Source organism: Coturnix japonica, chromosome 2 (genome assembly GCF_054131305.1).
Source record: "Coturnix japonica strain WE chromosome 2, WE-NBRP24, whole genome shotgun sequence".
NCBI classification, from domain to species: Eukaryota; Metazoa; Chordata; class Aves; order Galliformes; family Phasianidae; genus Coturnix; species Coturnix japonica.
In genome coordinates this window covers 104,894,165-104,919,075 of record NC_140664.1, presented here as the reverse complement: position 1 = coordinate 104,919,075, position 24,911 = coordinate 104,894,165, and the positions used below count along the sequence as shown (strand labels likewise).

The 24,911-nt window shown below is 39.6% G+C and overlaps 1 protein-coding gene and 1 long non-coding RNA gene across 18 annotated transcripts in view; one reads left to right on the top strand and one right to left on the bottom strand.

The window, feature by feature from the left end:
- The window catches only part of RARB (retinoic acid receptor beta), a 322,222-nt gene that overhangs the window by 195,956 nt on the left and 101,355 nt on the right, over nt 1-24,911 (top strand). For 3 of the 17 annotated variants that reach the window (XM_085538377.1, XM_015853907.3, XM_015853906.3), the window contains exon 1: nt 21,906-22,525. The exons of 13 other annotated variants lie outside the window; for them this stretch is intronic. In XM_085538377.1, the coding sequence (XP_085394503.1) occupies nt 22,369-22,525 (157 nt within the window). In that variant the 5' untranslated portion in view covers nt 21,906-22,368. Of the gene's footprint in view, nt 1-21,905; nt 22,526-24,911 lie in introns of those variants that run through there. One more of the 17 variants, XM_015853908.3, reaches the window with a different exon arrangement.
- LOC146762109 (uncharacterized) overlaps nt 1,789-24,911 on the bottom strand; it is a 44,151-nt gene continuing 21,028 nt past the window's right edge. Inside the window, exon 2 of the long non-coding RNA XR_014942959.1 lies at nt 1,789-10,186. This is a non-coding gene — a long non-coding RNA (uncharacterized LOC146762109). The remainder of the gene's footprint in view (nt 10,187-24,911) is intronic.

Sequence of the window (24,911 nt, the reverse complement as noted above, 5' to 3'; positions counted from 1 at the left end):
TAGTCCCGTATCCAGGGATAGATTTAAGTGTGATTTGCTGTGTTCCAGTCGCTTCTTTTGAAGATGAAACAGCCTGTCTTTTAATTTTGTACTGAAGAATATGCTTGACATCTTTCATGCTGAGATTAGGTTAGCCGAGGCATACTCTCGCTTACGCTGGAAAATGAAACAAGTTCCTAATTGTCGAAAGATTAATCTTTGGCAGTCATCCAGGGCAATATTTGCTGTAGCAACTTGGTATCCATCACAGTTAGGGACCAAAGGTCTTGTCATATATGTATTCCTTGCAGCAGTGCCGGTGCAGGGCAGCACAGCCTGGCTACCCTGGGCTGTTAGTCTCTCAGAAACCCTATCCATTCCTCAGTTAGTGCCCTCGCAGAGGTCGTGGTGTCTGATGACTGGGCTGCTTCTACAGATGGAAATACGAAGCTCAGGGATATAAAAAAAAAAAAAAAGGAAAAAAACGAAGGTATTTTGTGCACAGCAGTGTTTCTTGTTAGAGGCTTCACAGTCTACTAGAAGTTTGGTCCATCAATACTAATACCATTAATATTACTGAAATGTGAAAGCTTTTTTTCCCCTGTGATAATCACTGTTTTATGTAGGGATGCTGCCCCCCGTATCCCTCTTTCTGTGTAGGCAACCTCTGTTGTGCTTTGAGTGATGGCTTACATGCAGCTGTAGGAAATTCTTTGAAACAGTGATTCAGAACACTGTCTTGTTCAATTCAGTATTTGCCGACACTGATGCTGTGTACCCTTTGACTTTCCAGATTGCAAGCTGTCAGGAAATTGCATATGGTTTTCAATTTGCATGGCAGAAAATAGTGCAGAAATCTGGGTCTGCTGCAGGATAGAAAAGGCAGTTGGTTGAGAGAAGGTTTAAAAAATGGGGTACAGCTTTGTTTTCATTGTCTCCCATTCTGCACTGCCGTGGCAAGTGGGAGTATGGGGTGCACGTGAGAACAGGACTTGACCCATCATCACCAGTGAGCCTCTGTCCATTTTGTGCTTTGTGGGCCCAGGGAAAAGGGGCACATTGCCACAATGTTCTGGCGTGCTTGAGCCTATATTTGGATCTCTGATTTAAAGCTGACAGATGTATAAAATCATATGTAGCCAGGAAACTCCCCAGCGAGGACACAGCTGCATATATCGATGAGTCAAAGTTATTCCAGTTAAGGTTGGCATTAATTTATATGTGGCAAATTCCCTCCAGATCGACATTCCTGGTAGTGTAATATCACTGAGTGTGCTTTTGGGCTCATTCCACCCGCTCTGGATCAAACCATGTGCTGTTTGGATGTGAATGAAGATGATTTGTAAACCTGAAGAGCTGCTTTTCTCAGGACCTGGGACAATGCCATCATGCTCTCATTTAGATGTGGCAGCTGTTGACAGTTACTTAATCTTATAAATAAAATAAAGCCAAATTTCCACAAACTGAATCTGCCTCTATCTCATGGCCTCCTGCAATGCAATAAATGAATGGCATATTTTTGTTTCTCAGGAATCTCCCTTTATAACCCACTATACTGCTTGATTATTTCCTCCGTGTTGTACAGGAAACTGTGAGTAAGTGATTAATAACCTGCCTCAGTTTTACTTTCCCCTCTTGCTGCTGCCTTGTCATGAAATAATGTGACCCACAGATGTCTGAGCGAAGCAATGCATTGTGTTAATGACAGATGCTGCTGGGGCTTGCTCAGTGAAAGCGAGCTATCAGCAGTGGTAGAAGCTCAGGTATTCCTGCTACTTTGATCATCTTTTTTCTCTCGCATAAATTTAAAGCATGCCGAAGTCTCCAACAAAGCACAACATACATAACCATTGTGAAAAACACAGTACCGGCCCCTGAGGCTCTGGAGGGAGCTAGGAAGAAGTTTTGCTGAAGAAATAGGTAGAGCTAGCACTAAAAATTAGCATTTGCTAGCTGTAAGGATAGCAGGAGGTGCACCGTATATGTAAGCGCTTACCTTCTTTTTTACTGAGAAGATGATGATGGAAAATAGGGCCTTTGCACTTAAACAAATGAAAACTATCAGTCATATGTAATTGTATAAAGTATATCACCCTTCACAGTGTTTAATGTCTGGAGTAGGTGAGTGATGGAAATTAAAATCTCAGAGCTAGTTTTATTAGGATTTAGTTAGGAGGCTGGTGCATGGGGATAGCTGATGAGCATATTTCCCAGCAGTGGCACTCACAGAGTAGCGGATATCCAGACTGACATTCATTTTCACAAAGAATGAGAGTAGACTGAAGCAAATTACAAGCTGATTGAATCTTTTAAGAATTGCTAATCGTTTCTCCAGTCAGTCTATAATACGCTCTTCAAGCATCAGTTAATGCACAGGCATCCACTGGGCTTGTTGCTGGAGTGAGAGGCAGCCCTGGTGTGCTGCACTGTGCATGGAATCGTGTCTTGTTGCCTGGTCAATGATAGAATAGTTCCCTATCATTTTGTTTCAACTTTTTAAAATAACAAGAATAAAATGCTTATAATTATGACAAGGAAAACCAAAGCTGAGATGTAATTCTGCAATGGAAGGAGTTACAGCGCTCTGCAACCCTAGTTTCCTGCTATGGTTTGTACAATCCAATCCTTAATAGAAGTAGCCAAGGTCCCACTCTCTTTTTTGTTTCCAAAATAGTGTTTTTTGTTTTTTTTTTTTAAAGCCCTTAGCTTGGGGGTATGGAAGATGAACTGCTTCTGTGTTCCTTCCTCTCACCCTTATCTTAAAGCATACTATTTTCTTGCGGAAAATAATGGTAAAGAGTTAACATCAAGGACTTCAGCAAAACCACCAACAAAATACCCCACAATCCTGTTCTAAAGAGGTTTCTATAGAACATCTGATTTAGGCATGGCAATTACAAAGAAGCTCAAGTGGTCTCCATTTGAAATTGCAAATGTACCACATTGTATTATCACAAGAATTCGCATGCAAGAACAGTTTGCAGATGGTTTGCATTGGCATACTTTATGTAAACGCTCTAGGGAACAGATGGCATCATGGGTTCTTGTGGCAAATGTGAATTTATAGCACTCACAACATGCTAAAGTCTTTTGCTTGTAGCTGAAAAGCAACAAAAATGAAGTGTAAGTTCAGATCTGTAAATCAGCTTGCCAGTGCCTTGGCCACTGTAGCTGTGGATAACATTTAGTTTAGTCGTTATTGCAGAATTTGGGTTCTTTTATTTGCCTTCTATTTGCAGTTGGGTGCGAGTGCATGCAGCATGTGCATATGTTTATTTGAGTACACATATGCAGCTTTTAAATTATTGGACTGACATCATGTAGCAATCAGGAAGTTGAGGTCTCAACCATCATTTAATTCGAACTTTTTGATCTTTTTTTATCTAAAATCAGATGCATGTAATTCCAGCTTCCTTTGCATGCGTAGGTTGTACCGGGTACAGTAATTGATTTTAAAATGATGGCTTTGGCAAATATTGTTAGAAGGGGTAAAAATAACAGTCTATGTCAGAAGTGTGAATTGCTGATCTCTTGGTCATTTTCTAGGTGAGTATATAGAGGGAAGAACATTGGGGTATGTTAGCATTAGAAGTAACAAGTCCTCCTTTTTTGGATTTGCTTTGGAATCAGCATTTTCTGTAAAAGTGAAGTGCTATCTAAGAAGCTTGAGCTGTGGAAAAGAGGCAGAAGTAGGTAAACAAGCAAAGGATTCACTGAATTCCTTTGGAACTGTTACATTGAATTCAGAATACAATTATTATTGTGGTATATTCCCTAATTATTAAGATGCTTGTAAAAATTGATTTTATGTAAACACAGCTCGTTCTGAAACAGCCAGGTCTTTGCAGTGAACATAAGTTGTTTAAAATTTATTGACCTGTCGTTCACATGTGTTACTTTACTAGCACTTAATGGTCTGTTTAGATAGTCTTGGTGTGTATGAACTCCCAGTGCGCTACTCCAAGCACCACACGTTGACAGGTAGCTGCCATGTAGATAAAATAAGGGGCCCTACTCCAAAGCATACAGGGACACACAATCATTAGTTATTTTCTAATCTAAAGCAGGGAGTTCCTCAGCAGCCAGAGGAAAAGAAGTACTCTGTCTTTGCATTATCTCTGCAGCCGAGACCAGCCCTGAGTCCTGAACCAATATGCGGAGAGGCCAAAAGCAAACAAACAGGAAATCCAGCACTGCCCTGAATGCAATTGATTTAAGCAGCTATAGCTCTCCAGGTTTCTTTTTAAATGTGTCACGCAGACAATATGCAAGATTAGAAGCTTAACTTGGTCTTTAAAACTCTCCTGAAAGATTAAAGACTGATAATGCAAAGGTAAATTGCTTTTGTAGTAGATAGGAATCACCATTAAAAACAAAAACAAAAACAAAGAAACAAAAACGCATCAAGAAGCCATGTTAAACCCTTCTGCACTGTTCTATCCTATTTATAAACAAAACAGTCCAAAAAGAAAAATAACAACAAAAAATAGCACTGCTTCTTACAATGTCCTTCTTCATCTACTCAAACCTAATTGCTATTCTTTTTTATTTTTATTTTTATTTTTAGGGCTCTCATTCTGTGAGTTGAGTTTTTGCTTATTTTTTTATCCTTTAGGTCTCATGAAAAAGTGATATGCATGATAATTTCTAGATCTCTGTAGCCCAAATTAAACGAGCTTTGTTACTGGGTTTTCATTTTTATGAAGTATCTCCAGAGACCCCATTTTTCTGGTAGTTTTTTCTCATTGTGGACCAGCAACAATGTTATCTAATTTGATGCAGGCAGAAGGTGCATCCCTAAAAGTCACTACTAGAGTGTCATCTATCCTGCCCACCTTAGTGGTTATCAATGTATATATGCAGTATGGACACTGAGCAACCATAAAGCTATTTATTTTAACTTTAAGTGCTTGGTTTGAAAATGGTGGTCGAAATTCATACTAATTCTATATCTTACCATCTAAAAGCCTACTCTCAAAATGTTTGCAACACAGGGAATTAAACAGCAAATCCTCATAGGCTAGTACAGAAATGTATGTGTAATGTTGTTATCTTAATTCATATATGCATTTGCATATTCATTTTCCTGCTTTTGTGTTTGGCCAAATACTGCTATATTTGACTATCAGTAATTCAGAGCTGCTGTTATTTCCAGTGGGTTTACATCTATGTAACTTGATATGACATCTGCAGTATGAATCAGAAAAAATCAGTATCGAGTTTCATTTGCTGTGACAATAAAGATGTTTGTCCATCCACTTTTCAGACTCCAGACTTCCCTATAGACTGAGCACTTCCATTATTCCCAACTCATAAAAACAACAACAACAACACAGCTCTTAAATCTTTTGCTCCTGTGGAAATTACCCTGGCTTTGAAAGCATATGAACTTAAAACACAAATATCAATGAAAAATGATTTAAAAAATGAAGGAATCCTGCACATATAGCTCTACTGTTATTTATTTTTGTCAGTACCGCAGAACTGCAGATTTTCTTACTAATCATGCACTAAAATTGACCATTAAGACTTTAAACAAGCAGGGATATCTGAACATAATGTATCAACAATGGAAATGTCATGTAGGCTCAAGAGATTATGTATTTGGAGATCAGAATCCATTTCACGAAAGTGATTACAAACCTTTACTTGAAAAAAGATCTGCTAGATGACTCCACTGCACTCCTGAAAATTCTGGCATTTTTGTACTTAACTTTTGTGTTATTTTTTATAGTTTTTGCCCTAGGAGCAGCATGGTTAGCTCAAGAGAGTGTTTAAGCCAGGATTGTCAACCTCCAGAGCTGCCTTGGTTTGAGTGCTTGTATTTAGTGATAAAGTATTTGCCATCAATCTTGTTCACCTGCAGGTCTCACTTTAATGTACTGAACATGAGAAATCCTGAGAAAGATAAGGAAGCTACAACAGCACTCTGACAGCTTTAGGTGCAGAGATTTTCCTGTTAGAATTACCTTTCACTAAAGGCACACAGTTGTTACTGATTACAGTAGCTTTTTCCTCTTTGAATATCAGGTAAGTGGTAAAGTTGATTTTTTAAGGTTTCTACTCTGGGATGAGACCATTAAAAGGATTTCCTTCTCTTGGCTGTAGCTCTCAGCTCTACGCCCTCATGCTGTGCTGCATTCCATGTTGTCCCAGGGAGTAAAAGGGTAAGTCCAAGGACTGCCTGGCCTGGGGTCTCTTCACTGATGCTGGGAGGTAAACCTTCATACCATCTGCATGGGACCGTACTTCTTCCCTTCTGGCATTTTCAGAACAAAGGGCATTCAGGATGGGGAAACTTATCTAGAGGTGTAGTTCCAGAAGTACATAAGCAGGTGTGTGTGTCTTGTCTGGATAACCAGCATCCTTGTGCTCGTGAAATTCTCCTATCCTTATTAACAGAGAACATTCAGGGCAGGGTAAGGAGTGGATACCAGGCATGTGAAAAAAGTTGCTGTTCTGGCTAAAGTTTTTCCTTTAGCTAGAAAAAGGCAAGGTTAATGACAACTGTGGTGACTAATGATTAGACACAATTGGGAGCCAACTGATGAGGAAAGATGGGCTAGGATCCTCACAGACAATAGTGTGTTACTGGTGTGATAACCATGGATATTTTGGTTAAATGTCACACTTAGTTGTAGGGGAAATTTAGCATTTCTTAATTTCCAGGATGTAATTCTTATTCTCCTTGATGAGAAATAAGCAAACATTTCACTGTATTAAAAACACTAATGTGCCCTTTTTAATGAAGTTAGTAAAGCATGACAAGCTTGGCTCCAATTCAGTGTGCCAGTGGGAACACTGAGAGACATTCTGTGATTCCAGTTAAACTCCAGATAGGTGACCAGAATTCCCATGTTATAAACTGTCCTATTCATGTGCTATAAGTATATTTTCTAAATCTTTGTAAGAACATAATCAAAACAGCCGTTGCATCACTGCTACATAAGTTGAGGGCATTTGGGAAGTATAGACAGCGAACAACAAGATCCTTTCTACCTTTAATCAGATCTGTGTCAGTAGCTGAACACAAGAAGAGGATGATGCCTCTTAGGGCACTGTCATCTTGCCAATATACCCAAATATTTTGCAATGCAAAATGCCATAAGTAGAATGGACTGGAAACTTTCAGAAATTTTTGGATAGGTCCTCAGGATTCCGCATCAGATTCCTTGGGTAGGTCAAATGAAGAGATGAAAATACTGCATGTCATTAATCAAAGAGCCATTTCTTCAAACTGAATGATTCCAGAGATGGCAAAGAGCACTTATGAATACAGGTACAGTCAAGAGGGAGAGCTGGTTTTGTACACAGACCTTCCGAAATTTATGTGTAAGACTTTGAGCTAGGATAATGTTTGAACACAGGTTCCCAATATGATCTCAAGATCAGCAGTGTTGCAGAATGGTGGCTCTAACTTGGCTAATGCCAGGGCTGATAGACAAGACAGGCAGTCTTTGATAAAATGCCAGCATATATCTGCATGTATTTTCTTGCAAAGTAGGGCTATGGCAGTGCGGAACAGTGAATAGAAAATAAATGTATTTTTTGCCTATCCTCATGTGTCTATTGCCATATGGTTACTCATAGTTTAGAACTAGGCCTAGTGTATTCACATAAGCTTTGAGCATGCTGTCATGGTCACGACTTCAGTTCTAGAGGGGGAGGATGTGGAGCATGGACATACCACCTTTAATAATATTCATGTTTTCCTACGTATTTAGAGATACTTATGTCTGTTGTTAGATTCAAATCCCACATCTATAAGCTTTTTATTAATTTTTTACTGGAAAAAATTTCTTCCCACACTGAAGGCCTTTTTACTATAAATAAATGGTTCTGGTTCCATTGACAGGACCTTATTAGCAGCATTCAGGAAGCCTCCTGACAGAAAAACCATGAGCCCTGAAGCTGTAGCTTTAGGTATATAGTCATTCTTTGCTCCCCCTCCATCATTTTCAGGCCTATAAGATCTTCCCCTGTGCTGTTTTTAGGATTATGTTTGTTAAGGATAGTAAACTGAGGGATAAATCAAAGGGATTTTGTGATCATCAAGATTTACAATCATCACTATATTACATACTTGAGTAGGGTTAAAATAACAATTCAGTTTTAATTTAAAGAGAGATGGGGGAGAGTATAAAGAATACTATTTTCTTGTAGTTATCTAGTAAAACCACAATGTGCAGGGTAGAACAGAGCGGGCAATAATTAGTAAGGCATACAGACTTTCCTGTATCAGGGCATTTGCAGTACATTTGTGACGCCTCTTTTGCAGGTTCTGAATTCATTCTTGTACTTATGACTTCCCAGAAGGTAAAATAAATCATAACACTGGCATACAAATTAAAGTACTTAATTATAGTAATTTAGAGTATTTCTTCCTTATCCTTTACTTTCTTAGTCTTTCAGCATGCCAGTCTGGTCATGTCTAAGGCCGTCCTTCTTAATCCTGAAAAATGAATTCTTCTTAAATGAAAACTAAGATCCTCACTTGACTGCTGAAGCTTATGAAAAGAGAAGAAGCTTTTTTTAAGTCTCACCGTGAAGTTGAGCAATTTGGCAAAACTATTTAAGATTATTCACGTATTTTAAAGTCTTTCTTTAAGGGAGCGTGAGGGTGTAAGAGGCAGAGCTTTAACAAAAGCCTTTCATTTAAAATCATTGCAACATCCACTGTAAATCAGCTTTGCAAGAGCCATCGCATATCCTCTTCTTTGCCATTATGACCCATGGCAGGAGCTCCGGTGAAGCAGAAGACTTTGTCATGGCAGAGGTGCAGTTCAACTTCACTTCCCAGTCTAGCATGTATTACAGAATCACAGAGGCACCAAATCATAGAGGTTGGAAGGGTCCTCTGGAGATCTAATCCAACCACCCTGCTAAACTGAGATCCCTGTAATAGGATGTCAATCTACCGGCTGTTTTCCTACTTGTCATCTTTTCTTCCTCTTTTAGTTGGGCATGCATTTGAAGTTAGTTTTAAAGGAATAAAATTACACCCCTTTATTTAAATAGCAGCTGTCAAAGCATGATATTCTGTTCTAGAAAAGTAAGCAAAATTTAAAAAAAGTTCATCCCCTTGTTTGCTATCTTGAAATTGCAGGGACGTGGGTTTGGTAAACCCCTTTTTTTATGAGTAGTGATTAAATGGGAAAAAATTCTGCCAGGAGCATAAAACCTCGAAGTTACTGTCACAATTGTGTTGCTTACTAAAGCCGTGTAATAGGTTTGTGAGAGAGACCTTCAGAAGAGAGAAATGTGTCTGTATCTTTCAGTGGGTAATCGGACTAGGAAAGCCATGCCTTAAATCCTTATGGTCTTTACTTGGCATCAGCCCTGTCTCCCCAGCTCCTACTCAGGCTCACACAAAAGGTTGTTTTGTTTTGTTTTTGCAAAGAGTGAAATAAAATCTTAACTGTGTTTTTCTTTTTAATATCGGGAGCATAATGAGGTTGCTGAAGTATAGGAAAGCCAACCAGTAAGCCTGGGATATCTCTCATTTCTTTAACAGCCACAGAGTGTGTGCAGCTGAGAGCTGCCAGTTGGATCTTAGCAGAGGAGAAACCACTTTAGTTTATTTGGTTTGTATATGGAATAACATTTTTCTTGCCTTGGAATACTTGTTTGTCATCACTCGCCCTTTGTGTTTATGTTCTGCTTAGAAATAGTCTCTGTGCTGTATATGCATTTGCCAGGATGTGCACATAAACAATGTTCCATTATGGTGTGTTCTGCATACTTCTTATTTACACCATATACGTCCAGCAGTAAACACATTTGAGAATGACAGAGAGCAAACTTTTCTAGGCCCCTTTTTTCAGTTAGTCCAGACTTTCTGCCATATGCTTACTGAGGTCCCACTTCTATTCATGTTTTTATTAGGTAGAAAAAAAAGTGTCCAGACTTCCAACAAAGCAGCTTTTGTGTTCTCTGTCAAAAAAAATCTTCTCCTATGAAATGTTGATAGAAGTACCCAGAGCCCTTGGGGGTGGGGGGCAGATCTGAATAGCCCCATGGTTAACACACAGGAGAGGGAAGCAGGAGAGCTGGGGTGCGATTTTAGCTTCTTGCATGCTGTTAATGAATATCGCTTAACACTCTCTTTCTTTAGTTTTCCATTTGGCAACCAGAGGTCATAGCCCTCTTCCTGGAGCCTGTTACGAAGACTACACTTTTAAAGTGTAAAATGCTTTTGGAGTTTTATCTGGAAGACACAAAAGAAGCAAAATACTGTTCAGTGTAGCATAAAATGGAAGTTTGACTTAGAATATGCGCTGTTAGTAAAACTACAGGAGCATGGTAAAAAGTTTTACAGTGGCATAAATCATTTTTAGTGACTCTGTACTTGAAAATGGTCAGATTAGATCTTTTTCTCATTGATTTTGTATTTGGTTAATGATTCCAGTCCTGAGATCTTAAAGCCGTGTAAGATGTAAAAGATACGGGAAAATATCTTTAACCTCTAGATTTAAACTATGTGTTTCTTCTGACATTGAAATACTGCAATGACCTGGTAATGTTTTTCAGTGTTTTAATTTTTGCTGATGTACAAAAATATCACAGAAGAGCTGATTCGTAATTATTACACATGGTATTGCATAAATTTCTTCCTAATTAAAAAGCTTCTAAATTCTGAATAATCAATTTATGAAGGCATGTGGTTTTGACAAATTATACATTTAATTTCTAAGGATTTATTAGACATTTGACCTGCAGGTAGTTAATTATGGGTATAGTACTGATGCGGTAATACTGGAGATTGATATAGTGATACAGTTACAAATTTATTTTGATATGTCCTACCTTAGTAGTAATGAGACATTGGAATACACCTATATTTTCTACTGTCTTGCTCATTATGCAGGAAAGCATTAGTTTAATGAAGGGTACAAATATTTGAGAGGTGTCAAGTAGCATTTGTACAAGAAGGTATTTTCAACAGAGTATGACCATATTGAATCTAGTCCTTTGGGTTCAAAACTTTCCATTTAGAGACCAAGTTTCCAGTAGTGCCAGTGGTAGTTTTAACTTCACAAATATAGAAAAATATAGACTGTTTTCTTAATCCAGTATTAGAAATGGATTCTTATTAATTAATTTTTAACCAGAAAATATTTTAAGCACCTGTTTTTGAACTAGCCTCTCTTACACTATATTGATTACCTGAGTTTTATGGAGAGAGCAACTGAAATGTTCAAGAGGAGCTTTCAAATTACCCACATGTGAAACTAAATTAAATAATGAATATAACTTAAGATGCTATCTATCTGTTCTATCTATATTTATAAGCAGTCTATGAGGACCAAACAGAGAAAATACAGATGAACTTTTAGTGTTTGAAATGGTTAGAAAAGGAATGTCTTAAACATATCTGTAAGTTCTTTTGCTAATATACTGTGGTTATGTACTATTTCAAAGCAGTGAAGACAAAAAGAAACTTTAAAATGATTCTCTGTGTATGTGAAAACAAGAATTGAGATACAGAGTTTGCACCTATTGTGACCAGAAGAAAGTCAGAAATAAGTGTTTATCAGTCTGATCATTTATTTTCTCCATTGGAAGCCCTAGTGAATCCATTTCCTAATGTTATACAGCTGTGGCTCACAGTGGAGAAGTGTAATCACACAATGCATGCCTTGAGTGAGGACATTTTCCTTTCCAGGTCCCCCTGTCCATCCCACTCTTTCAAAAGGGAGGGAGAACCAACAGGTTTGAAATGCGAGATTTAAAGAGAGTGCTTTAGGAGTCTGTTGTCTGAGCTTTCAACATTTCTAGAATCAAACTCTGTTATCCTCGATAACCAAGAGAATGGCACTATCATCACAGTTGTTTGTATATCCTACTTAATGTTTATATTTAATGCATGTATGCTTACATTTGCACTTAGGTTTAATGCATAAATACATAAACTTAATGCACTTATTTTAATGAGAACTGAGAATCTCATGTAATTACTCGATGGCAGTAAATAGAAAAATTTACTAAACAACTAATATCATGAAATTTGCAGTTTTTTAGCAGTTCACAGTGGTCATTGTACAGTTTGGGATGAAAGCAATACATTCTGTGATGGTGAAAAATTCCCATATAGATTACTTAAGTTTTATCTACATCAGCTCAGGATTTTTTAATGCTTCAATAATTATCCTCACAGAAGTTGATGAGCAGGCAGAATTTAGGTGATAGAAACTACTGGTGCTTGTAAATGCAGTCCATATAGGACCCCCACAGAGTAAGCATGAACAATATTATGAAAAGTATGTTCTATGTTTCCTATACATCACAACATCCAGTTATATTAAATATAATTCAATCTGATCTAAACTCCCTTTCTTGTCTGTTTGTTGTGCCGTGGGTATCCCATGGTGAGTTAGATAGTTTTGCTTTTACTCTAGTAGCATTAAACTCATTTTTTCCAAATATTTTTGGCAAGCCTACAGAATTATTTTGAAGCAGAAGGAGGAAAAGATGTTTTGAATCATGTCAAATACAGTTACTGGGAAAGGGTTAATCTGCCCTCAGGAGTTGCTATGTAACTGAGTCCTGCTGGGAGAGTCAGGGTTCCAGCCAATGAGGCTCAGATCGACAATACAAAGCATCTATCTTCTGTTTCTTACATGTTGTCAGTTATTGGACATTTTCTGAACTAGAATTACACTTTAGCTCCTTTCATACTCTCCTGCAGAGTCTTAAATAATTGTATTCTGCACCAAAGCCAGAAAATAACAGTACAAAGGCATGTATTGTACTGAAAATGTTACTTTTAGACAACTTTTGAGTTGTGTGTAGAAAAATCTGCCTTGCATCAAAACTTGAAGATTCATAGAAGATGGTACTTCCAAAAGAACTTCTCTTTTGATTCTCAGGAAAACCTTCTCCCACCTTTATGTTCTCACCTGTGTACGCAGCCTTCAGTGTATATTTTGTGCAGAAATGGTAACTAAACATCTGAACCTTAAGCTGTTCCTTCCTGCCTAAGATATTTCAAGAAGCCAGTATTCATTTTCTCTGTGTCCTGATTAGACTCTCTCTTTAGCTCTTCCTCTTCTTAGGGTCACTCAAGGCTTAAGAGCTGAAGCATGAAGTTTTCTCCTTCAGAAGAGCCAGGTGTGTTTTCTTAAAGTTCTGCAGCTCAAGGAAAGCCCCTGTGATTGCACCAGCATATTTGTATGGAAGAGGTGGAACGTCTGAGTTTTTTGTTGTTTTTCTCTTTCTTTTTTCCTGGAGGAGATCCACCTAAAATCTCTTTGAAGTCTACTGATAAGATGACGGGGAGACTAAGCCTGTAAAAACACTACTTAGAAATCTTTGCTTCGGCTGCCGGGTTCTGATAGGAAGAAAAAGAGTGGAATGGTATTTGTCAACATGTCATTGAATTCTCAATATGTTTTACACTTCACTTGGATCTTTGTGCCTCATTTTTTCCAGTGAGGTTCTGCCTGATAACTTGTGTTGGCAAAGCTCATGGCCTTTCTTACATGCTTACGCAGTTCTGTCTCCGAGTGACATAATGTTCCAGTATTGTTCATCTAGCAGAATAGGCTTAAGCATCAGCAATGAGCATTTGTACTCCTAGTAAGTCTGGTTCTATTAAAAACAAATAAATTAATGAGTTTTAGACAAATTTAGGGATCCAGCAAATGTGACTTTCTGACATCTTCAAGTGACACATACTTGCTAACTTGTTATTTAGGATCTTGGTGAAAATAACATGATATGTAACAAGATTATATAACATGAAAAGATGGAGCGTTTATCAGAATTGGGAGTGTTCATATGCCTTCTGTAACTAAACCTTCTGTGGACTGTGGCTTGTTTCCCTATCCATTTTTTTATATGGCTCCTTGAAAAAGTCAGGCCACAGCTCTGTCTCTTGGCATGTCCTTTAGACTACTTAATGCTGAAGACAGAATGGATGGATGCAGTAAGGGCTAGACCTCAGAGCCATCTTGGGGAGGGAAAGGGATTCCTTCCATACCTTTTTCTTTGTACAGCTCTGTGTAAAGGCAGGCAAAGTCTGTTCTTCTGATAGCCTACAGCTGATAAGAGTATGTGGAAGATAAATGTAGCATGGATGAGAAGGCTGTTCTTAAGGAGGTTTGTCCAAAACTACAGATGGATTAATAGGAATGAGTTTGTTTTCTTTTTCAGTGCAGCAGCAAGGTTTAAGGAGAACTATTTAATCAGAAGTAGGCTTGAGATATCAAAATGAAGGATTTGGGTCTGTCTTAGGCAAAGCAGATCTGATAGCTTTATATACCTGTCAAGCCACACATGTATTAGGTTCTTAAAAACCACCTTGAATATTTTCCACTACATATGGTCCCAGAAGTGAAAAGAAAAATGATATTGCACAAGGACTGAAACAATGTGCTGTTGACCACCAGTCTTCAACTGCACCCCAGTGCTGTTTATTTAAACGCACACACACACACACACACATATATATATATATTTCAGTTATGATTTCCTGAGCATGCCCATAATCTACACATTCAGTCTCTTCTATTCGTTTCTGTGGGCATCTTGCTAACTATGTGTATGGGAATTTGAGGGTCTCTTTAGCCACTATGGGACTAGCTTAATCAATCTGGTTGAGACCAAGCAGGTTTTTTTTGTGAATTGTGAACTTAAATTGCAGAGGTCAAGTAGAATTTGAGGAATGCGCCAAAGTACAACTTGATTGCTGTATTCTAACGGAGTCTGAAAATCAGAAAGCACCTTTGCAATGTTTTGGACTTGATATCATTTATGCTGCCATTGCTTGAACATAATGCAAGTCCAGCTTAATTTTTGCTGTCTGCTGAGATCTTATCTGTGTTTGAACGTTAATGTTGATAAAACAAGGGAGGGTAAGGAAATGGTCTTTCCTCATCTGAAAGAGTTGTACCTGCAACAACCTAATTATGGACACAGTTGGTGTACCATAATAGGGATGCACAGAATCCCTTACCTACTCAGCAGTAGTTACTCTGTGATAACCTGCTCGTAAAACTGGCCGAACTAGCAGAGTTTACTTATCAGACCGCCCCAATGTAGTTAACATGATAACAGTGTTCCTGAGAGGATGTGTGTCCTCAGTTAATTTGCGCAGTATTGATGACACATACCCTACAAAGGGAAATAGAAGCCAGTTTTCCAAATAGTGACCACTTTTCCTTGGTGATTCCACATCATTTACAAAAAACAAACAAACAAACAAACAAACAAACAAAACAAAACAAAAACCAATCATACATGCTGTTCCCCAGTCTGTTTCCTTTCCAGACAGAAAGTACAACTCCACAATAAAACAAAGGTGCAATTGTGGCAGTACCTTAGAGCAACAGGCAGGCTAGAGGTGTATGCTTGACCATCATTACTAGGGCCATTCAGACTGTATCACCAAGTTGTCATTGCTGTCCTTGTACCTGCTAGGTAGGTAGGTATACCAACACATTTCCCTGTTATTTCCTCCTTAATTTTGCTGCTTGAGATACCCCCAGGTAGGATATTGGACTATTCTTTCAGTATTTGATGTGGGCATGATGGGGAGCTAGCTATGCAGATGTTGAATTGTCAGGAATTGTCCCTGTTCTTTGCAGGGGAGTTGAACTAGATGACCTTTAAAGGTCTCTTCCAACTCTTAAGGATTCTGTGATTCTGTGAATCAGTGTTAGGCTGCCAAACTGTGGTTCTATTCTTTTTTATACTAGCAACAAAATCCAGTCCATCTACGATGAGGTTTTATGTGACCAGAACTCTGTGCAAGCACATTTCTGCTATTTGTGGGCATCTGGAATCACCCTGTATAGGTTAACCCTGCAGCAGTGCATGAACACAAGTCCCAAATGTTACTTAAGTCAGCCTTAAACATTAGTTCAGCCTCAACATTATTTATATTCACATCATGAAGTGCCATTCAGGGTATCAGGACATCAGGAGATATTATACTTTTGTCAGGTAACTTTTCATTTTTTCCTCTTTTAAAAGGTCAGATACAAAATAAATGCTCAAATAAATTTTTGGAACCTTTTAATATCTATCTTTAAATGAGCTTTGTGCACTTTTGTCTTCTGCCAACCATGCACACAATCAGCATACGGGAAACTATTGTTAGAAGCATTAACATTCAATATTTCAACTTACTCTTCTACTTCTTACCTCTTGCTTCTTCTTGGAGTTTATAGATCTCCCAGCCCTCGTTCTCCCTGGATTATATAATGCAGTGTATCAGTGCCATGCATGGCACCGTAGTTACCTCAGCATTTCCATTATGACTTTCTGTTTTGAGGGATTTATAAGCTAGCAGTAAAAATGTCTTTCTTGGCAAAACCCTGAAACAACAGTTTCTGGTCATTTAAAAAGAAAGCAAAATGAAACCATCCTTTTTTCCTTCTTTTCCTGGCAACCATTTAGCATGGTGTTTGCAGGATCTCCCGAGCAGCAAACATGAAGAAGGCTATTCAGTATGCAGCCAATTTTAAATGTAATAATACTTTCTCTTTTTATATCTTTCAAAAATGCATGTCATCCAGCCTTTGGGCTGATGATGTCATTGCCTGTTTGCCAGCCTTTCTGGAACCGGCAGCAGTCGGCCTTTGGGGCCTCAGGGAGGTGCGGCTTGGGCTGTGTTTTCCTTTCCTTGCAACATGGATGAGTTCTGCAGTGTTCTAAAAAAAGTATTTATCCCTCTTGGTTCACTAAAGTCTAATGACTTACTGTCTCCTTTTGTGTCACAGAGCTACAGATTTATCACAATCTAAAAAAAAAACCCACATTGGATATATATGAATATCTAGAATATTATTAATAAAAACAAATTTGAAAAGGATAATAAATCTCATGTTATAATGTGTAAGTGATTTTCTGTTAGAGAAGAGGCTGTCAAGGGACCTGTGGGTGAGTTACACTTTGCCAATCACTATGGATTCCTGTGTTTTCCTTAGGAAGATCTAGTCATTCTTAGAAATGTGCTGCTGAACCAGATACACTTCCAGTTCTATCAGCCAGGGCAGTTCTGTTTCCCTGGCTTTGGGCCAAAGGAATGTAAACTGCAGAGTGGATTCTAAGAAACATGGTAGCCTGCTCCAGTTTGTGAGATGAATTACTTTTACTTTAAATTACTTTAAGTTAAGCAGTCAGCTTTAAAGGCATCTTTACAATTACATATCCACTGATTAAAACAGAGAAAAAGCCTTTATCCCTCATAGGTGACGTGCAGGCTGGTTGTATGCCCAACTTCTGGATGTGGAGCTGATTAACTCCATTTTTCCCATCTGAAATCAAATATTGTTGTGCACTGAATACTCTTTCGCCAGTTGCTGCTACGTTTCAGGCCTGAAGTAATTCTTCCTGTTACATGCAAATTCCTGTCTCAGTCATTGTGCACAGTAGCGTACAACAGTGACAAGAAGCTCCTTTTTGACTTAATTTTGCTGTACTTCATGGTTGTCCATGCCATTTGTGTCATTTTGTGCCAGTAATTTTACTGGTTTAATTTTCTTGTGGGCCATTCTTGCTCAGGATGGATCTCCATTCCCTCAGAACAGCCTTGGAGTTTTAAATATTCAGCATTCTCCTGTGTCCCAGCAAGTTTTTTTTCCTTACAATCTTTTAACATCATTCTTGTGCTTGAGATTGGAGGAAAACATCCTACAACATTAATATATATATACATATGCATGTAGTGTTAGGGGGATTCATTTTTTCAGGTGTGAAACTCTGTATCACCAGTTGTAGAGGGAGAAAAAAGAAAATACAAAGTCAAAGCTGACAAGTACTGTTTCATATTAACATCTATTCTCAATGAAGAGGTAAAAATCAAAGCCCCTGTGTGTGAGGCAGGGTTAGTGAACTGCCAGTGATTCTCCCAGCAACTGACACAAAGGAATCTGTGAGTATCAAAGCTGAGGCAGCAAGCTTAGTGTCAGCTCTTGCCTAGGGAGTAGAAGAAAACATTACTTTGTCTCTGCTTTCACTGCTTAAACACACACATCATTCACTAGTAACCATTTACTCTGCTGTCAAAACTGTTTCAAGAGAGTGCTACATTTGATTAATAGTAAAATGCATGCATGCAAAAAAAACGTATGCCTCCCCTGAGGTACTCGTTTTAGAGATTTTTTGCATGTACTTCTTAATTTTTCCATGCCGTAAATATGCCTGCAATACTCCAAGAGTACTGTGTTGCTTGTAGTAAAGCCCTTTTTATTTAGAAAGCCTAGTGCGCTAACCCTAATTCTAGTTAATGCCCTTTCTCATTGAGGCATGTTACAGCATCCTCAGACTCTCGTGCTGAAGAAAAAGTGACCAGCACAAACGTGTGTAGCACATGATTCATAGTGCTTCTCTCCGAATTGTCCAGTGGGTAATTGCAGTACAAAAACCAGAGAAACAGATGTAGACCCTAAACCTTGGCTGTAAATTTTTGTTTTATGATTATGGGTTTCAAATGTGCTATGTCACACTGACAAATATACAGTAACACCAAAGGAAATAGATTTCTGACTTGAACTTTTGCTTTTTATTTCGCTTATGGCTAAGAATATGTTTATTGTAAAGTTTCTGCCATTGCAGTCTGAGAGAAAACAGATCAAAGCGGCGATGTGAAATCATGATTTCTTTGCATGGATAAAAGGGAAGATATCAGAGCGAAGTTTCCTGCTTGCTGCACCTCCGTATGAGCTGGGTAGACATTTAAAATATGTGGCATTACTTAAAGTTTCATTACGTTTGAATTAGAGGGCTATTAGTTATCACAATAATTGTGGTTAGTCCTGATCTCAATTAGGAAATACCCACCGCTTTATGAGTGTAGCTTTTCCTGATACTCTGTTTAAAAAACCGCAAGTATCATGCTATTTCAAAGTGAAATACGAGATACATCAATTACCGTATTGTAGAAAGAGCATGTGAGCAAATGATGAGACTATTTGAAGAATTCATTAATTACATGTGGTTTTTGTAATAAGTGTAAGCATTAGCACAACTATTATTCGTAATAAAACATGATGAGCTACCTGGCTCATTTAGATACGGTGTGAAAAAGCAATCTTTTTCAATTCAAACGCAGCTACGCTTGACTTCCTGACGTTTACTTTCAGAAGTTGCCAGTCTGCGTTTTGCAGCAAAACGGGCAGGTTTTATTTGTAAATTCGGTTTTAGAAGACTGGTAATGGAATAAACAGAAAAGTGAATTTCTGTTTGTATGATTTCATTTATTTTAACTCACACGGGCAATATGTTTTTCTTGGCTTCAGCTTAAACTGTTCCAAGAGCCCTGGTCTGCACAAAATGCTATTTTCTCTCTAAATCAGAGACTGACAAAACATACTGTGTTTTGTATGATCCCTTCAAGTTATTTTTGTGATGACACACTGCATATTCCAAACTTCTCGTGCATGCTGTATCATTTGGTTAGAAAATGCTGCCTTCTAATTTAGCTCTGTTACTCAAAACAAACCAAATTGCAGCAATATAGCCAGCTGAGATTGTAGAGGAAATTTAACCACTTTTTCACTTGTCATTTTACTACGGAGAATTCTGCTTGCTGGGCTGAAATGGTTTAAACAAGCTTTTCCTAAAAGATGACTTTTTTGGATAAACATGTGCTGTGCATAATTTTCAGATTACTGAGTGTCAGGGACTTAATCGGCCTGAGGACTTTCCAGCATGGGGGAGGACATCCTGACAAACTTAGAAAGTCCTTAAAAACACAGTGTTAAACGGCAGTTTTGTCACTCTTCTACCTAGAGGGAAGGTGGAAAGAGATGCTGCCTGCTGCAGGGACAGCTCGAGTTCTGCCATCCGAGGGGGAAAAAAATGTTAAGAAAGCTTTTGTTTTTATCTCTTCCAGATTACAACAGGTCTTTCTCTGGCTGCTTGTTTGCAATATGGATGTATCAGTTTCAAGGGAGCAAGTGTGTGGGGGTCGTCTTTGTTTTTTATTTAAATTCTTGAACCTTTGTGAAAAGTTTTGTTAATACAATCTACAGGCATTGTCACAGAGCTCTCAGTTCATCAAAGGACTTTTTGTAGGGAGGACATCACATCCATTAAACTGGTTGCACAGGTCCCAGAGTGAATCTCTCTCCAGTATTTCTTTACAGTCCTCAATTGTGTGCCTTTACCCTGAACAGTGTCCCCTGCTCTGCCAGGCTCGGATTTTGGGATTTGAGAAAACATGCAGTAATGGAGTGTTTCATTTTCCAGTTTTCCAACCTGAGCTAGCTTTTGATTTTCATGAAATACTGAGAAGCCACACAAGTGACTGCAGGGGAGAAGGGAGGGATGGCTGAAAAGCAGAGAAAGGAATCTTGCCTCTCCTGGAACCAGGCTCCTTTGTGCCTCTGGAAATCTCACCCTGGGCTCCTCAGGGCTGTGCACACTCACTCTGCCAGATACTTGGCACATTCACTGAAAGTAAAAGCATATATGTGGTCATTTAGCTTGTGTCCTTTCCAGTAGGGCAGAGGGAGTGCTTCCAGGCTCCTCAATGTTATTTTCCACTTTTAAAGTGTCTGTAGGAATAAGGTCTCTATGGAGTCTCTTTGGAAGCAAGACTTTGCAGAGGGTGATTATTTACAGAAGGCGGCTTTGCGCTGGCTTGATGCAAAGGGTAGGCCAGAAAAGAGCCATGCACACAGTGCTGGCTAAGGCTGGCCCTGGCAAGGCTGTGCAACCCATCATGGGACCACAAGGGAGGGATGCCAGAAATGCTGCTGTGTCGGTGTTGGGGTGGGTCTCTAGCCACGAATTGAAGGCAGGGGTAGCCCTGTGCCTTCAAAATGTTGGTGAGGGATGACATGGCAGCCTCTGCAGTGCACGGGTGTGAGGGACAGCTGGGTGCTCTGCCTGGGGGCATCTGTGGCCTCCTCTTATCAATATCTGTGGGGAGCAGGATGAGAACCGGGTAGGTCCGGACCCCACAAAGAAGCCCATTGCCTTTTTCCCCTCTCACCCTCCTGGTAGCTGGGGCTCATTAGCTGTGTGAAAGCTGATACAGCCCCTCCGGGGCCAGGCGAGCCAGCCCTGCCCCTCTCAGCTAATCAGAGACAGGCAAGACCTGGGATGGCGGCAGCCAGGATGGGAGAGGAGGGAGTTGCCTCCTGTCCCAGGCTGGGCTGTGGTCTCACTGTTCTGCACCTACATTGGCATACTGCAGGGACAAACCCCAGCCCAGTGGGCAAGCCTGGGAGCACCGAGAAGCATGGCCTGGCTCCTCTGCAGTTGTAACACACTGATGCTTGTTTTGGGAGTGAGAAAAGTGCTGGTGAGGAGAGAAGGGGACCTGCAGACCCCACTATGTCAGGGATGGGCGCAGCAAGAGTAGGGCTGTGCCAGTCATCCCTCTGCGGGCAGCACCAAGCGGTGGTGCCTCTCCGGGGTGAGGCGGCTCCGTGCTGCCCCAAAGCTCGGGTGATGCCTGTGGCTGTGGCTCTGCTGCAGCAGCAGACGCCTGGGCGTTGCTCATGGACTCTCCAGGGGAGCAAAGGAATGTGGCGGGGGGAGAAGGGAGCGGGGAGGGGGCACAGAAGTTTCAGCAAATTGAGCTGAGATGCGCAAACCCCCGCTCGCAGCAACCACCTAAAGCGGTGCTATGCAAACAGCCTCCCAGCCAGCACAGGGCCTGTTTCTATTCCCGGCGTGATTCTCCTCCTCCTGATTTTTTTAATTTTTATTTTTTATTTAATTTATTTATTTTTTCTTCGCCTCCTCACTCTCTTTTGCCAGCCCCAACAAAGCGGGGCGACCCAGGGAGGGCCGCGCTCGCCCTCACCGCCCGCTGCCTGCTCGCTGCCGGGCTGCTGGGAGTTTTTAAGCCGTGTGAGAATCCTGGGAGCTGGTGATGTCAGACGCCTGGGTCATTTGAAGGTTAGCAGCCTGGGAAGGGTTCACAGAAAGTTCACTCGCATATATTAGGCAATTCAATCTTTCATTCTGTGTGACACAAGTAGTAGGAAGTGAGCTGTTCAGAGGCAGAAGGATCTATTCATGGCTGAGGGGGATCCAGAGGTCTTACCGGAGCTGTTTCAACCCCGGGACTCGGCCGTCCGCACCGCGCGAGGAGCTGCAGGCAGCCGGCAAGAGTCTGAGGAGCAGGACTGGTTCTAGAGAGATTTTGGGGGATATTGAACGGAGCTAAAACTTGGAATGCGGCTTGTTTCCCCCCATCTTGCTGGATTGGCTGGGCAGCCTGGAAAATGGTAAATGATCATTTGGATCAATTACAGGCTTTTAGCTGTGTTGTCTGTCATAATTCATGATTCTGGTCTGGGAAAAAGACCAACAGCCTACGTGCCAAAAAAGGGGCAGAGTTTGATGGAGTTGGGTGTACTTTTATGTGCCATTTTCCTCCACACCTAGAGGAAAGCACTTTTGCAGGCATTCTGTACAGGGGGAATCATGTTTGACTGTATGGATGTTCTAGCAGTGAGCCCTGCTCAGATGCTGGATTTCTACACTGCGAGTCCGTCTTCCTGCATGCTCCAAGAGAAGGCTCTCAAAGCATGCTTCAGTGGATTGGCACAAACAGAGTGGCAACACCGGCACAGTGCTCAATGTAGGTCCCAACTGTTCTTTTTCCACTTTAAAGCAATTATTATTATTTGCATGTATGTAAAAAAGTACTTTTAATTAAGTGCAGGGGTGATGAGGGGTGGGGTGGGGGGGTGGGGGGGCGGGGGTGATTTCTGTGCAGAATGTGCTTTGCAAGCCTTTTTTTCTCCTTTGGCCAGGAGGGAAAAAGAAAAGAAAGCGCTGAGCTGTTTTCTGTTTATCCCTTTCTTATGTAGTATATTGATCCTTACAACAGTTCTGAAGCCAAGAAGGAACACATAAAATTGTAATATTATACAACACTTGTAAAACTCCAGCAAGGGAAGGATGAATTTACACAGCATCTCCGTAGTAGTTTTTTGTTGTTTCTTTTTTTCTTTGCTTCCTTAATCTAATTTTGCACCACGTTTGATAATCTGGATGCTTGTTGTCTTGAAGTGCATTTCTGCAGAGCAGCCAAGCAATTAAAATGCTGCTCTATGCAGTTCTTACAAAGCCATTGAATTGCACTGTGTAGGTGCCATTCCAAAAATCAGACAGTAGTTTTAAGTTCCTGAAGAAAAGGCAATATTTCTTTGTACTGACCTTGCTGCCACCTTTCTTCTTCACTTTGTTGCTCTAAGAAGTTGCTGTTTTGCTAGAAAACTACTCACTGTGAGCACCCTTTGAGTTTAGCCATCAATTATTTCTATACCTTGAGATTCAGGCAGTGTTACACCAGTAATGGAGGAAGAAGAGTTAGTGGTGGGACAGTTAAGAAAACATGTTATTATGTTAGAGAGTCTTGATTTTGTGCTGAAATACATAGGTAATAAACTGATAGTATTTTAACTCCACAATTTCAAGTTTGAGAAAGAAGTGCCAGAAAGCATCCCCTTATACTCTGCATAAAAGCTTGCAGGATGCTTCACTGCTCTGACGGTGATTTAGATAAATGACTTGGCTATCTATCAAAATGTTTTTAGCACGCTCTCAGGCACTCCAGTACACCATTAACTGTCTGATTGTTTGAAATTTTTGTTTTGCAGTGTGTTAAAAAGTTGCCTGGAATTAGAATAGTTCTCCCTCCAACACGGTTAATCTGAAGGCAGGGGGGATGGGATTGAAAAATAAATTTAACAAATGGTCGATGAAGTAATGCGTTTTTCACTCTTCTCAAAAGTTTTCAGTCAGCAAATGACATTTGTGTGGGTTGAGTAAGGAAAACAGAACTGCAGAAATCAATGACTACCAGCCTACGACACTGCAAATATTTTGATGTCTTTACAATTAAAATTAGACTGTGAAGTTCAGTATGGGATGTTTATTTTCTCCACGCTGATCTCAAAATGCTTCAAACGAGATATGAAACAAAGCTCTTTCTTCAACATAATGTTACTAGCTGTGGGCAAGCTTCAGTTAGAGAGGAAAAAACAAACAAACAGATTTTTCACTAAAAATGTGGGGTTTTTTTCTGCTATGGAAGGAACTTTCCTATAACTTCAGCAGCGATATCATGGAAACTCAGAATTAAACTTTCCTGAAGTAGGAGGAATAAGCTATCATAAAAAGCCTTCATTTGCAAAATAATCTTAAGTAACTTCTGGTTTAAAAAATCTCTAGTTCATTCTCTTTTGTTTTGTTAATAACTAGAGGCACGATTCTTAAGAACAAAATATATGATGTTTGTTCTTGGACAAGTTAAACATGGGATTACCCTTATCGGAATGGAATGAGTGGTAAATATGTCATTTGCTTAGGGCCTGCGATAAGAGACAAGTGTTGATAACAGCAAAGTTTAGCTAGTCAGAGAAACTAATATTAACATGAGCAAATAGAAAACTACAAGGCAAATGCATTCAGGAATCCAGACTCCTAACTTTCTGAGGAATGGGATTAATCTTCACTGCATGGGAATCTGAAGTCAGGCTGAAACCTGAATTATAATCCGGTGGCTGTAATTTGAACTGCGAAATTTAATGGTATGTGAATATGGAAAAGCAATTGAGTTAGTTAGTCTAAATGAAGAATTATGTTTTACTTCTAGAGCAAGTGGTGATTTTAATTTTGGAAAAAAAAGTAAGTACTTTATGCGTGTGGGTAAATATATGTATGCGGATTATAGAATAATACAATTCTGTCAGTGTGTAAGGTTTGATGTTGTATCTCCTGAAAACGAGGTCAAAAACCAGATTTTTTTTTTGCGGTACAGAAAACTTTCAGTGGTTTAAAGGTTGCTCTAGTAATTACAAATACAAGGATAACAGTGGTTAATTTGAACTGAAGTGTTTCCTGATTCTCCCTTTTTATGAAGACCTCGGTGATTTAATGAAATGTAATCATAGCCAAATTTTGAAATTATTAGACATGTAATAGGCTTTTTTTTTTTTTCTTAGTCTGGTTTGTTGTTT